The sequence below is a fragment of the Lycorma delicatula genome, chromosome 4 (assembly GCF_047948215.1).
Source record: "Lycorma delicatula isolate Av1 chromosome 4, ASM4794821v1, whole genome shotgun sequence".
Lineage (NCBI taxonomy): Eukaryota > Metazoa > Arthropoda > Insecta > Hemiptera > Fulgoridae > Lycorma > Lycorma delicatula.
This window is the reverse complement of record NC_134458.1, coordinates 182,117,739-182,132,970: the sequence shown is the minus strand read 5'-3', so window position 1 is coordinate 182,132,970 and position 15,232 is coordinate 182,117,739. Positions and strand designations below refer to the sequence as shown.

At 35.2% G+C, this 15,232-nt stretch overlaps 1 protein-coding gene across 2 annotated transcripts in view; it reads left to right on the top strand.

The window, feature by feature from the left end:
- The window catches only part of r (carbamoyl-phosphate synthetase 2, aspartate transcarbamylase, and dihydroorotase rudimentary), a 153,790-nt gene that overhangs the window by 52,089 nt on the left and 86,469 nt on the right, over positions 1-15,232 (top strand). For both annotated transcript variants that reach the window (XM_075364808.1, XM_075364807.1), the window contains one exon: positions 6,900-7,121. In XM_075364808.1, coding sequence (XP_075220923.1) covers positions 6,900-7,121 — 222 coding nt within the window. The remainder of the gene's footprint in view (positions 1-6,899; positions 7,122-15,232) is intronic.

Sequence of the window (15,232 nt, the reverse complement as noted above, 5' to 3'; positions counted from 1 at the left end):
AGGGATTTTTGAGGTCTTAGAAAAAAAAGCTGATAACAAAGTTGTTATATTTAACTGGCATTATTTATTATGATGAAATTTCACTGTATTATTATTAAAAATTAAAATAAACCTAGAAAAGGTGGGAGAAATTAAAAAATTGATATTTTAACTTTTGATTGGCTCCTCATTTCCATTGTTGCCCCTAAAGTTTTTTTGGGGGGCTAATTGCATTACTACTATGCTTAGGAAGGCATAAAAAAAATTTTATTAAAAAAATATGGAATAAATAAAAATGTAACTTTTTTCAATTATGGGGAAGAGGGAGAATTTAGGGCAAATTTTTTTTTATAAATGGTAAGATAAGTTGTGCATGTTCTGTGCTTAATATAAAGTGTAGGATTGTGTTTGCAAAATTTTAAGAAAATTGACTTCAAAGAAATTATCTACCTCACTTCCTGGAAGATATTGACCCCACCTTTTACCAACAAATGGCCGATTTAATCAAGTCTCTGTGCCAAATTTCATCAAAATCTGTTTATCCAGTCAAAAGTTATTAAGTTTCAAACATGCCAACACACGTACATGCAAGACACTGGTCAAAAGTAATGGCCAATCGATAATAAAATAAGAAAGTTGAAAAAATGAAAAATTTATTAATTGTTTCAAACACTTAGTACATATTTACTCTATTTTTCTACATAATCACCATTTTGTTCTAAACACATTTGTTATCAAGAAGCAAGCTTCTTGAAACCCACTGCATAAAATTCCGCTGCCTGGGATTGTAGCCATTTTTACACTAAGATTTCCAACTCTTCACTTTCCTCGAATTATTGACATACAAGCCAGTTTTTGAGGTGTAAGAAGATGTGTGTGAGATTAGGACTGTAAAGGGGATGATAAAAATCTCCTATTCAAATTTTTGAATTGTTTTTGTTATGCATGCAGTCTTGTGTGGACGTGCATTAAAGAAGAATAATTCCTGATCTCAGCATTCCCCATCGTCAGTTGTCAGTGGCACAATGTAGTTTAGAAAGTGTTTTGCTATCAATTTGTGACATGATGGATGCTACATGAAATCAATCAAAAGCACACCCTTTTGGTCCCAAAATACAGTTGCCATGATTCTCTTTTGGGTTTGTTAAAATTTTTTCTGTTTAGGTTAACTGGAATGATGTCACTGCATGGCTTGTTTCATCTTGGCATTGACATTTGAAATCCATGTTTAATCGCCAGAGAATATGGGAGAAAATTCATCTCCAATGTGGTTAAAGTGGTCGAGAAAAGCATGTGCAGATGTTCTTCTGTGATCTTTGTGAGCACTTGTCAGCATTTTCAGCACCCATTGTGCACACAAAGTTTACGATAGCCCAGAGTTTATTATCATTCTTAACAATTTTGTCTTTCAAACTTTTGGAAATTCTAGAGAAAGCTTGCTTATTGTAAAGCAACAATTTTCTCTCGCTTTTACATTCACATGTTCAATGAGATCATCAGTCCAGACAATAGGCATTTTTCTTTGTTTGTTGCGAACATTTAAATGATCTTCCTTAAACTACATCATTGTCTTGCTTTTCCTTCACTGATTGTGGTAGCCCTATATGGTTCTCACAGTTAATGGTGAATTTTAGCAGCAAAAAAATTGCTCTTGTGTTTAAAAATCTTTTCATTGATCAAACTTCACAACTGGCAGGATTTGTTATTACTGCAGTCATTTTAACACACTATCTGACAAAGGCAAATAACAATGAACTGATGACAAAGTGGCGGTTATGTGCCCAACAGACCACTTAAAGCTACTACATATGTGACCGCTATTTACAACTAATCAGTCCTTACTTTTGAACCACGCTTCATACATACAAATGCAAGAATATTACCCCTCACTTTTTTCTTTTTTTGGGATCCCGGGTCATAAAACGTTGAGAATGCAAAAAACCTATATCTCCGATTACACCTTTCCTTCTTGCAGCATAGCTCTAGAGCTGTGATGCCAGAAAATTAAAATTATTAATAAATCTTATTTTAGGGGCATCTCTTTAAAAAAAATTATTTTAATTAAAGTATTTATTTTGTCTCATAAATGTATGAAATATTTATTGTGTGAATATGGAAACAAGAAATTTTGTTGCTTTAGTATTGTGAGTATTAAATATTTTAGAAAAAACATTTCTTTTTGACAGATTTATAATAAAATTGTCATATAAAAAAAAAAAAAAAAAAAAAAAAAAAAAAAATAGCTAATATAGTAATTAATTACACTAATTATTTTAATAACACTAGTCAACAAAAAAAAAAAACTTTTTTGTGTATCTGGAATCATACATGTTGATCACGTTTTTTTGATACATATGATTTTGACTATTTATTTATTTATTTATTAATTTATTTACCAATGAATGCATAATCACTCTGAAGTCAATATCCAAAACAAATTATTATTTATATATATTCATTTAATATTTGTTTAAGTCAACTAAATTTTTATTTATTCAAACACAGATAAATTGAAATACATTAATACAATTTTAAAATAACAGTCTGTAAAAGTTTAAAACATTGGAATTGTCTTACCTTTAATTTTTAAATATGTTGATAGACTTTTTCGCTTGTATGATATTTGATCAGTTTCTGTAAACAAAAACCAACAACGGTCACCCATCATTCCATGATCCCATCTTCCTTGGTACTGATGGTTCATGGTAAGAATATCCTGATTGAAACACTCTCCATGCTCATCGCTGACAGAGCCCAAATTTTCAGGAAAAAAGTCTAGGTGGGAGTGTAGGAAATGAATTTTTAATGACATCCTACATCCTAAACAATTGTAGTTTTCTAAAAGCTTATTAACAAAAAAAACATAGTCTTCTTTTCTGTTGCCTAAGAACCACCAACAATGACTTTGAAGGACTTCCATGCAACTAGTTAACATTCACTAAGTTATCATCAAAAGTCGAGTCCTTTAAGCAGTTTCTTGATTTGCAGACCAATAAATATACCCTTCTTGAGCTTAGCATCACTCAATTTAGGAAAACTTATTTTTAAATGATTAAATCCTGGTCCACCTTTGTTTAGTGCCTGTACAAAATTTCTCATGAGTCCAAGTTTTATGTGAAGGGGTGGTAGTATGATTTTTACCACTCTCAATTAACGATAGATGCTTTACATTTTTTTCACCAATCACAGAGTTTTGCCGCAATGGCCAGTTCTTTATTTGGTAATCCCAAAGACAAAGAAAACAACAATATTTTGTAAACCCACCTTGTAAACCAAGAAATAACACAACGACTTTCAGATCACTGTAAACTTGTCATATATGCTGTTTGTATTTTACTGCTTCTAATATTAATGCCATAGTTTCATACATTTTTTCATGTTGACTGCATGAACTAATGGAATGGATGAATGTTTATTACCAATAATACTATTGCAAAAAAACTGCTTTCATGCTAACTTTAGAAGAGTCCATAAAAAGATGCCATTCTTCAGGAATATGCTGAATTCTAGGCTCTTTCATCAGGCCTTCGACATCAGTACAAATGTGTAATGAATTTTTCATAGTAAAATAAGTTGAAAGAGTTTTATTTCACGTTCTAAATGTAGTAATATTTTGTTTTTTTTTCTGCTAAAAGATTCCACTGTTGCAGTCTAGACCCCAAAAGTTCACCTTGCTGCTTTGATAATTTTAAATCACGAACTAAATCATTAAGTTCATGTTGTTTAATTAAATGAGCAGATTTCTCATCAGATACAAGAAGAAATTCTTCAACATCATTGTTTCATTTTCAGCTTCTAACAATGTTGGATTAGATGGTGGTATAGGTATGGGTAACTCCTCTCTGTGTGGTTCCGGCTTTAGAGCTGAGTATATATCTGCATATTTTATGAACTTTCTATTTTTGAATGAAAATCCAAATATATTTGTCATGCAAAAGTAGCAGTTGGTGAAGTGGTCCTTAGGTCCATGCCAAACCACAGTAAATGGCATGGCTCGCCGTTGTCCCTTCAACCATTCAGTTACTGAGTTACTGAGCACGATATACAAATAGCATGAGGTGCCCAGATTTTATCTTTATTCTATGCACAATCAAAGTAAAATTTATAAACTGATTTTATCAATTCAGAAATAGTCTTTGTTTGAGATTTAGGTGTAGATGTACCACAGGCATAACAAAAATTGTCTGGATGATTTGAACATCCATGAACTTTTGCAGACGCATTGTTGTAGCAAATAAAAATGAGAAAAATCACTTTTGTATTATAAAAATTGATGAAAATATAGCAAAAGACTAATAACTCTGTGAAACACAACACACAGTATAGACAAATGAAGCTAGGCTGAATAAGATTTTAAGCTCTGTAGTAGGCAACAACAGATGTCTGTATGATGTCATTATACAGACATTTGTATGTGTCTACATCTCATGATACAGTAAATATATATATATTTTTTTAAGCATGTATGCATATTGTTTGAAAGTAAAAATACAGAAACTATTCTTAAGTGTAACCAGTAGCTGAAATTTAACCAGTAGCTAAATATTTTTCATAAATTTACAATTCACGTAAAACCTTTATGAGGTAACACAATTTCAATAGCATATTTGAAATCAGTACCCAAATTACAGTGATAAAATTTATGTAACATGTTAGATACAAATTTTGAATTGACTAGTGTAATTATGTGAAAAAATTATTATTTTTTTAATTATAATTATAAAAAATTATTTCTATTTTTTTAACACACTATGATTGTGCTTATTCATAAAAAATTGTCAGTTTCATGAAAAAAATCTAACTAAGATGAATTTTTTGTTTTGTATTATTTTTAAACTGTATTATCACTTCAGTGTATTTTCACTTGATAATGTATATTTTGAGATATAATTTTATGTTATTTGCATGGTGTGTATGATTTTTCTTCTCAACAAGATTATTGCCATAGGAAATTCTGCACAGCACTCTTACTGTAATGTATTGTGTGGATATGTTTTTGCTAAATAAATATAAACTGCCTGTTATCAGAAATATGTATTATTTAATTTTTTTCTTAATATGAACTATAAAATAAGCTATAAAAAAATACAAAAAGATTACTATAAATAGAGTTATTGTAAATAACAAGTAGTTGTTATAGCTTATGATTACTTAAACTATTCCTGCTGAAGAGTATAACAATCAAATAAAACAAGGCAAATTTTTTGTAAAAGTTATATCACAGGAAATAAAACAAGGAAAGATTACTTCAAATAATATATCTACATCAATAACTGATAAATGATTAGGCATAGGTAAAGAGCAAAGCGGTAGCTTGACATGATAAAGATTTTATAAAAACCTAGCAGACCTGGCAATGCTTCGCTATTGCTAGCTTTGAGTGTGTATATATATATATATATATATATTAAATGAACACAATTGAAAATTTGATAAAACATTTTAAAAAATGAACATTTCGGAATATCACAAAATTTAACCTTTCACTTTATCTATTTTTCCCCTTTGTCCCTATTTCCCTTTCCCCTTTTACCTATTTCCCTTTTTCCCTTCTTCACTTTTCCCCTATTTACCTTTTCTGATTTTTCCCTTTTTCCAGCATGTAAATTGGTCCAGCAGTTTTTAGTTTATAGCGGATATACATACGAACATTACCTTTTATATATATAGAAGAAGAAAGTCTGTTTGTATATTTGTTTCATAAATATTTCGACACTGGCGTCACCTAGCGGTTATAGTTTTTGCAAAAATTTGTCTTTTCACATAACTAATGTGTATTCTGAATATGAGTCAAATCGGACTATAAATACAATTTTTCCAAATATCTCAACCCCAGTGCCATCTAGTGGGTCCATTTTTTGCAGAGGGATTTCTTTCCATGTAAGTAACATATATTCTGAATATGAGCCAAATCGGACCATAAATACAATTTTTAAAAATATATCGACCACAGCACCACCTAGCAGGTCCAAACTAATTCAAAAACCTTCACCAGCGTGCCCACAACAACTCACCAAAGTTTCATCGCAATCGGATGAACGGTTTAGGAAGGCATAAGAGACATACAGACAGACAAACATTCATTTATATATATATATACTAAACTATATATATATATATATATATATATATATATATATATATATATATATATATATAGCTAAATAATTAAAATTAATTTTTTTATAAATGTATTATAGAAAGTAATAAAATAAATGTACCGGAAATATTAATTTTTATTAAAAAGTCCACGTAACAAAATTATGAGAACTAGCCTAGATTAGCCTAAATTAGAAGAAGTCTAGCCAGAGGGTTCCACCCTCTGGCATTTGTATCCTATGTTTGTGAGAATATTAAGTATTTTACAGGTATTTATTAAAGAAAAAAAAATTAGTAATTTTACTTAAATATATTTCTGTTGCCATGGTGGCAGAAATATAATGAAGTAAAGGATTAATTAATAGTACATTACACACACACGTGCATGTGCATACATAGACAGACAGACAGGCAGAGGGAGAAAGAGAGAGAGTTTTTTTTTAACAAAATGTAAAAAAAAAATAAGTACAATAAACGTATAACAACAACATACACAATACAATTTACTGTATAGTTATTAGTTCAATTTTTACTGCTACATGGTAGCACTTCATTCAAAATAAAAGTGCGAGCACATATCGCAAACAAACAAACCAGTGCACCATCTTTTTTTTTTTGTTGGAGGGATGTCCTTATTTTTACTGGGAAAATGTCATTATCCTTATTTATAAATATTACTGTTAATTAATGAATTATCATATGCTTCAATGATTAATGATTTAATTGAATGCATTACGGCAATCAGTATAGTGGAAAATTTTAAATTATAAGTAAATTTGTTTTGAATAAAATTTATTTATATATATTTTTTGGTATCGTAGGCTTTGGAAGCTGCTGAAAAATTAGGTTATCCAGTGCTTGCTAGAGCAGCGTTTTCACTTGGAGGACTTGGGTCTGGTTTTGCAGCTGATCAAGATGAATTACGTAAACTTTCACAACAAGCTTTGACTCATTCTAGTCAATTGGTTATAGATAAATCTTTACAAGGGTGGAAAGAAGTTGAATATGAAGTTGTTAGGGATGCTTATGACAATTGCGTTACGGTATGTAAAAACATTGACAATTGCATTTTAATATTTAATTTTTTTAAATATTCTGTTCTTTATATTTTAAGGATTTGAATTTTTTATTTGCCTCATTTATTCTTTGTCTGAGTTATTAAAACCATTGTCAAATTTTATATGATCAGTTTTATCTACAAGTGATTATAAATCAACTTTTCATTTTAAATTGTTATTCATTTTTCTACATACTAATTAATTTTAATAAAACAAGTTTGGCTAATACTATGAGAAATTACCTGCTGAATTAAAATTCAGTGCACATTCCAGCATTTTCCAATTGACTGCAAACATTTGGTAATGATTGATTTAAGCATAAACTGTAGCAATGCATTAGAATCTGCTGAATTTACTGTGTAACAGTTGAATTAGATTATTAAGAGACAGAAATTTGTGTAAAACATATCTTCCTTCATCCACTCCACAATAACAATTTGGTAGTCATCACAATGTCAGAACTCCCTGCATATCATCAACATGAACAAAATTTACCCAGCATCTTTGAAATTTTGTTGAATTGAAAACTGTAAATACAAATGCACCAGGCCACCATCTTTGCATTATGCTGAGATCATTTTATAACTTACATACACTTTGTTCTGAATAAAGAACGGGCTTACCCAGGTATGTGGTTGTAATGTTACACCATCCTAGGACCTTAAACAGATTTTACATTTTCATCAAATCTACTCTCTTCAAATTTTTAACCACTAAATGATTTCAAACAATTGAGGCCAGTTAATGTATCAATCAAGCATGATCTCCCTATACTTCACATGAGATCATAGATTTTGGGATATTTTTTGACAGTAATATAGCTACTAAGGGCAAAGGTTTAAACAGTTCAGAACTGTGTGATGGAATAAGTCACTTTCATGAGCAGTATGGCACATTGATTGCAGTGACTTCTACCATATACTCCATAAATTACTTATTTTTCAGTAATTTGGAATTTGAGGTATTCTCAGATTGGGTACATTCTGAGTTCATCTGCTTTTCATGACAGTTTTTGATGGTCCTGAAAATTCTAAGCATGAAGTCTGAATGCTCTACTCATCACCAAACTTATTCCACTTACTCATACTTGAATAGAGATAGCTCTCAAAAGAGTAAATAAAACATTTATTGGTGAAAACATCATAATTTCAAATAAAATTAAAATTAGTGTAAAATTCTCTAGACAAAAATTGATCGTAAGTGCTTCACAAATACTGAATAATATTTTTATAACATACTTATAAAAATAAAATGAACAAAATTAAAAAAATAATAATAAATAATAAAATAAAATATAAAATAACAAAAATAAAATGATAGAGTAGCACTGGCGATTAGCATTTGCCTTCCCATGTAGAAGATAATCTCTATGAAGCCAGCCCAGCCCAGACAGTCCTATTTTACTTATAACACATCCTGAATTGGTGATCTAGGGACGTAATAAGCTATTGGTATATTCTTTTAAAAAGGATACTGGTACAACCACTGTTTATGAACAAAGACAGTTCTGTCTTCCAGTTCAACAAAGATGCACCAGATATATGGTGACTTACAGAATCACCAAAGGATAAGTCCAGATGACTCAGAGCTTGATGTTTCATTCATAAACATTCAAAATGTTTTTAAATAAAATAATTTCAAATAAAGTAAGTTAGATTGTATTTTTGTTCTTTAATTCGTGTGCTTTTTATAAGTATCAATTTTCAATCTTTTTCTGCCAAGAATTTCTGTAGATTTCTGTCAAATCATTCAGTTTAAATTTATTTACAGTCTCTTCTTCATGTAATGTTATATGTGTTTGATTTATTAATAGTAAATGATATATTAAGAATTTCGTGAATATTTCTAACATATTTTGTAACTAATTTTCACGTGCAACCTTATTTATAATTTTTCATTAGTATTACATGTTTCTTAGAACTTGTCAAGAATTTTAATGATATTCCACTTGATAAGTTGTATGACAGGTGGTTAGGTTTTGGTTTTGAAATAATATTACAAAAATGTTAAAAACTTGCTTTATACTTTTTAGCCATACTTTAATCAAATTATTATCATACATTGCATAAGTTTAATTAGCAGGTTAAATTGAATTTCAAAAGATAACATTATATACTGAAATTTCTGATATATTTATAAGATATCTAACAAATTTTCAGTCAAATATTTACTGTACAAAGTAACAAAATTACAACCACACCCTTAATTTACCCCGTACAGGGGAGATATTTGCAGAAGGAATGGTGGAATATTGTATTGTTCATCAGACAGTAACTGTGCAAAATTTCATCACGAGGCACAATGTCAGGAAGTATGTTAAATTAAGGATGCAAGATTTAAGGACAAACATGAAAAAAAAACATTGTCAGTTAAAGAAAAACGTAAAAAATCCATTAATTTTCAAATATGAGGCTCGGCTGATAAATTGTGCACATATATGCATAGCATGGGAATGAAAAGAGTTATTGGAATGAAATAAAAAATGAATAAAATTACAATATCTTAGCTACAAAATTCAATATTTATTTTTCAATATAATCCCTGTTAACACCGATACACATTTCCCAATATGTGACAAGTTTTTGCATTCCATCACTGAAACATTTTGGTGGTCTTTCTTGGATCCAAGTGGCCATATCCCAACCCCCATAGGGGAAGACACATGCCTTGTGATGGTTCCGGTCATCCCCCCATTCCTAGTCCTGATGGGCTTTAATGGAGGTTGTCTTTTGACCCTCTAACTTTAACATCTCACAGTAATAAGCCAGGCCTCGTTGGGATGCCACCGATGTAAATGCCTCCGTAGACATTTATATCACTGAATTATAACTCAGCCTTCGCTTTCACTGTAGGCTTCTTTGGGACATCTTGACTGTTCTACTTCATTGCCCTCTGAACTAGCTAACCGAGTTTGCGGAAGCTCGAACTCCCACGCCTAGTTCTACATCTAACTGAGCTATTGTGAGTAAATGTATCATAATATTCGAGGCAATTCAATAAACTATATACCACAAGAAATGTTCACAGCGACTGAATTTATTCCTAGTTCCTTAGTGAACTCAACTTTATAGTTCAAACCCCTGATTTGATTACAACTAGGGACTCCACTCCGGTCTGGTCTACCATGGAGAGGAGGACAGATCTCCTACTCCCACTCAGTTCCATCACAGAGTCCTGTGTGACATTTACTTTATCATATAAACTACCATCGTTGAGATGGCACTACACCTCACGGTTGCATGGGAATCCATGCCCTTGGCAAGTGCAGTCACCATCCTGCCGACAGTGATGTTTTCTCATTCATTAATTGCCTTTGTCAAAATGACACTACACTTCACATTTGTATGGATAACCATACTCTTGGCAGTGCAGTCGTTCCGCCAACAGCAAACATAATAATAATTTCCATATTTGTTCTAACTAAATGTGGCTCAATGTCAGCACATTGAGCTAAACACATTTACCTCTGGCCAATCACCTATCCAGGTGGTCCTTAGCCACCCGGGGTACTACTTTACTTATGTCCCCTTAGCCGTTCTGCTCAATGCGAGGAATTGGAGGGAGCCTGTCACTATAGTCCATTCTCTGCGTCTTTCGGTTGACCCACAGATCAAGAACGGAATCTACTTTCTCAAGCTCCCTGACAACTCTGGTACATTCAGCCTTGTACTGGGGACAAACATGAAGGACATGGTCCACAGTGTCATTGACCCTACAGTCTGGGCATAAGCCTGAATCAGCCAAACCAAACCTAGCCAAACACCCTAAAAGCACCATGTCCCAAAAGAAATTGTGTTGTATACCAATTGGGGGAAACCCATCTAACTACTTGCAGCTCCCTAACATGAAAATATACCATGCATATATTGCAGTAGAAGAATTGTTTCACCTAACTTGCCAAGAGTCTAAACCTTGGTCTTCAATCTCTCGCATATGCCCAGAAGTAAGAAGGCCTTCCTTCTTAGAGATACACTGCTTGCTACGTTCTGTAGCTAGAATGTCAATGGGTGTTAACCAGCAATCACAGAGACTGCCTCTCTCAAGACAGGTCTGTAGCCTCCAACAACAGTTAACAATAGAAGATGCTGGGCTCACAATAAAATGTACCTATAACATTGGAATTGTAAACGATAAGCCCTGACAGGCGCAGCGTACAACATTATGGCCTCACAGATACCTTTGTAAAAAATACGCATGGTATGAAAATTCAACCCCCAATCGGGATGGATGACTCTATGAACACCAAAGAAGACATCTATAGCCTTCCTTGCATCAAACTGAATGTGCTTCCTGAATTGAAGCCTCTCATCAAGGATTACATCCATATATTTCTGAATGGTAACATACCCGATTGGAAGGGTGTTCATCACAACCCACGGGTGACGGGTCACGGCTAGATGACCTTTAAGAAACATCATAGTGATTTTCTTCGCACTGAAAGACATTTTATGCTGAAGACACACAACCTTAGTACCTTACATGCCTGAGTCACTCTGAGTTCTATCTCAGCATGCGAGTTTCCCTCAACCAGCAGTAACCCATCGTCAGCATAAGCCACGATGTGGCAGCTACTGGGCATATGCAACCGCATTAGAGAGTTGAATTCAACAATCCATGCGGGGGGGCCCTAAACACTGCCCTGTGGACAACCTTTTGACAGGATCTTACCTACTTCTGAACCGCCATCACAAGACAACAGTTCTATTGTTGAAATAGCTCGAGAGGGTCTCAATCTCATTTTGTATGCAACCATGCTACTGCAGCTGAAACAAGACAGAGGGCCACCACGAGTTATTGAAGACTCCGGATATGTCCAAGAAGACGTCGTGTACATATTCGCACTTGCTGGTCGAAGCCAAATTCATTACCTTAAGAATACGGCTCTGTGCCCTTGCCAGGGCGAAAACCATACTGGTCCATTAGCAAACAATTAGAAGTCAACCTACTGTTAATGCAGAGATACAAGACTTTCTTGAAAACCTTACCTACAACAGGCAAGAGTGTCAGAGGCTGGTACGAAGAACTTACAGTAGGGTCCTTGTCACCACCTTTGAAGAGCAGTTTCAACTCCATGGTCCCAACACATTGGAAAATATCCAGCAAAAAACATCTTATTAAAAACTACAGTCAGGGGACCAAGAATCACTGGAAATGTGCAAACAAGGAGTTTCACTGTGATACAGTCATATCCGGGGCTTTATTCCTAGCCAGGTTACAAATTATATGGTGGACTTTCACCTCAGTAATCTCAGAAGACTGATTCTCAGAGCGAAAACCTACAACTTGTCTTCGGACACATCAATGATAAGAGGTTTCACCAACCTCAGTATCATCTGGAAGCAGATTGTTCATCAGATGATAGAGGACATGACCTTTGTCTATTATAACTCCATCCTGGGTTGAGAAGAGCCGACAGAAGAATGCTTTTTTCTTCTTATGCCCAAGAACTCAATAAATGACACCCCATGGGTGTCATTTATTTCCTTGCTCTTGTATAAAACAGCACCGGAATCATGTTTAGAAGACCTAACCTTATGAAAATACTTGGTCGTTTTCTGACGATAATCCACAAGCAAGGCTGCATACTGATCAGGTTCACCCTCATGCTGTGCGGCTTTCCTGAGCCAGCCCACAGTCTGCTTCATCGTGGTTAAGTTCCGAGTTTACCAGCCAGCTACTTTCTCCTGACCTGTACCTCTGGGAATTGATTGATCAGCGGTTTCAACTGCTGAAGTAGAAAAATTCTCTGCCAGGTCTTCTAACAGGAGCTCATCCAGTCCTTGAGCAAAAACTCAAAGCCTGGCAGCAAGAATATTAGAAAACTTGGGCCAATCCACCTGCCTGTGTAGAAAGCACCCCTGTTGAACAGGGACGTATCCCTTATAGACATTGTGTAGCCCACCTACCAAGTCAAAAACTATTAGTTGATGATCGCTTGTGCAATCATCGACTACAGACCTATTCTGAATCCTACCAGGGATGTTCTTGCCAATGGTAACATTGATGTTGGTACCACAGAAGGCGCCTTTGAATGCTCCAGCAAAAGTAGATGATTTGCCAGCATCATTTGGACGTCAAAATTATGCTGCACGATGAAACCTTTGATAATTTACTGCCATCATCCGTGATCCCGCTGTGCTAAAGAGGTGATTTGGCGTTCCCTATCAGAATTGGACAACCAGCTACCAGCCTAACAACTTAATCCCATTTCTCCAAGTGCTGTTCAGTACGATCGCTGTACTGAAAGTACAAACTAACAGTGACTTGGTCCAAACCTCCACAGCAAGCTTGAGAATGAGATGATGCATGTCAGAGGCCTGCCGTATGAAGATGCTATCTAAAGACTTACTGCACAGAATGGCGGATTTACTGTCGCTAACAAAAAACCATTTCCAACCTGGGAAACCTGGCAGATCACCCTTGACCACGTATGTGTATTGTAGAAACTACATTGAGACTATTTTTCGACAGTTTCACCTAACTGAACTTGGACTACATGGGCACTCTGGGCATTTAGTTGACCGAACCTAACCATCGAGAGAGTTGAAGTAAATCTCAACCGCTCTCTTATAGCATCCACATTCCTCGCTATTTACTGAGAGCACATTTGAAGCATTGCTGCATGTCAAGGTATTCCCTGATGTGGCAGGAGGCGAAATCCAAAAAGATCCTTTTCTCTGACAGAAACTTCTGAAAGAGACCAGCGCCTAACTCGAACACACCATGATATCATGGGGCATCACGCTTCCCTATCTTGAAAACTAGCCTGCATTACTTTTTGAATGTAGCCTTGTCCATACTGGTATTCTGATCCCTAATTAGGATCATCAGAACTTCCTCATTGGAGAGGCTGCAATCAATGTCATATATTCTGATATGGGGCCTACGACTATGCTTGGGGTCCACCTTGACTTTAAGCTTCTGCACTACAGGAGAGACCTGGATGACTCTGATAGTCTCCTTGTTATTCACTACCACTACCAGACCCTTGCTGGTCTCTTTAATGTCCCTAATCTTAAGGCACTTGCGGCTGTCATGAAGGGCAGCCTGAAAGCCCTTCTTGACATTTGAACTTGTTTTGGTGGATCCCTCCGGCTTGTTGACAAACAATACCTCAGGTTTTTTGACCTGGCTGGTCTCTCGTTTATCATGGACAACCTCAGCATAGCATCTGGGCTGTGCTGGGGCAGGAACTGGTCTTTGAAGCACCTTGGCCTCCTTGGGCTCGGAGGGCAGGATCTCATAACCTTCTGCCATAGCAGAAAGTATCTTTTTCACTTTAGCCAAGTGAGGAAGAATTTTCTTCCTCACTTCTGAACCCATGCTGTGAGGGAGCTCTAAAACCTCCGTTAAGTAGTCCAGGTTGCCCTGGGCTGCTTTGACCAACAAGGCAGAACTGCCAGGTCTGCCCTTCATTTTCCTGAATGCCTCTAACATGGGGTTGGGTTCTACCCGGGTGGATATCCCTACATCCATTGCTGAGCTCTCATTCTCTGAAGTTGAGGAGCCTGATGGTAAAGGCTCAGGCCTCCTCTTTCGCCTGGACTTCCCTACCTTCTGAAAATCTTCGGCCATGGCTGGAGAATCTGCTCGCTGAGTACTCGGAGAATCTGATACTCACTGTCTTCCTTCTATCACTGTTGGGCAAGCCCACAAATGCAACTACCACCTGCAGCGAGCTACAGGCAGCTGGGGACCTTCTATATTCCCCTGTTGCTCTTTGTATGTCTTGCTGCTTCTTCATCAGTTATAACACAACCACAGATTACGGCCCTCGCTCTGAAAAGAACGCAAGTAGGACTAGCAGGGAGTATTTCTTTACTTGTTACGATGGCTTACGACCAGAAGTCATTGCCATCTCTTCGCCACAGTGAGGCAGGTATGTATTGCAGAAATCTGTGCCTTATACCACCGCAAATGAGAAGCAAATAACGAGTCTGCTATGATGCTAAACAGTAGCTGCAGTATGCAATCGGTAAGCCTTGAAACTATCACAAGATATACACGCAACTGAAAGTCAAAAACACTAAGAGCAAATCAAGAAGCCACAGAACACTCAGGAAATGCATCCAAGGGACCAGAGGTTCCAAGTGGCC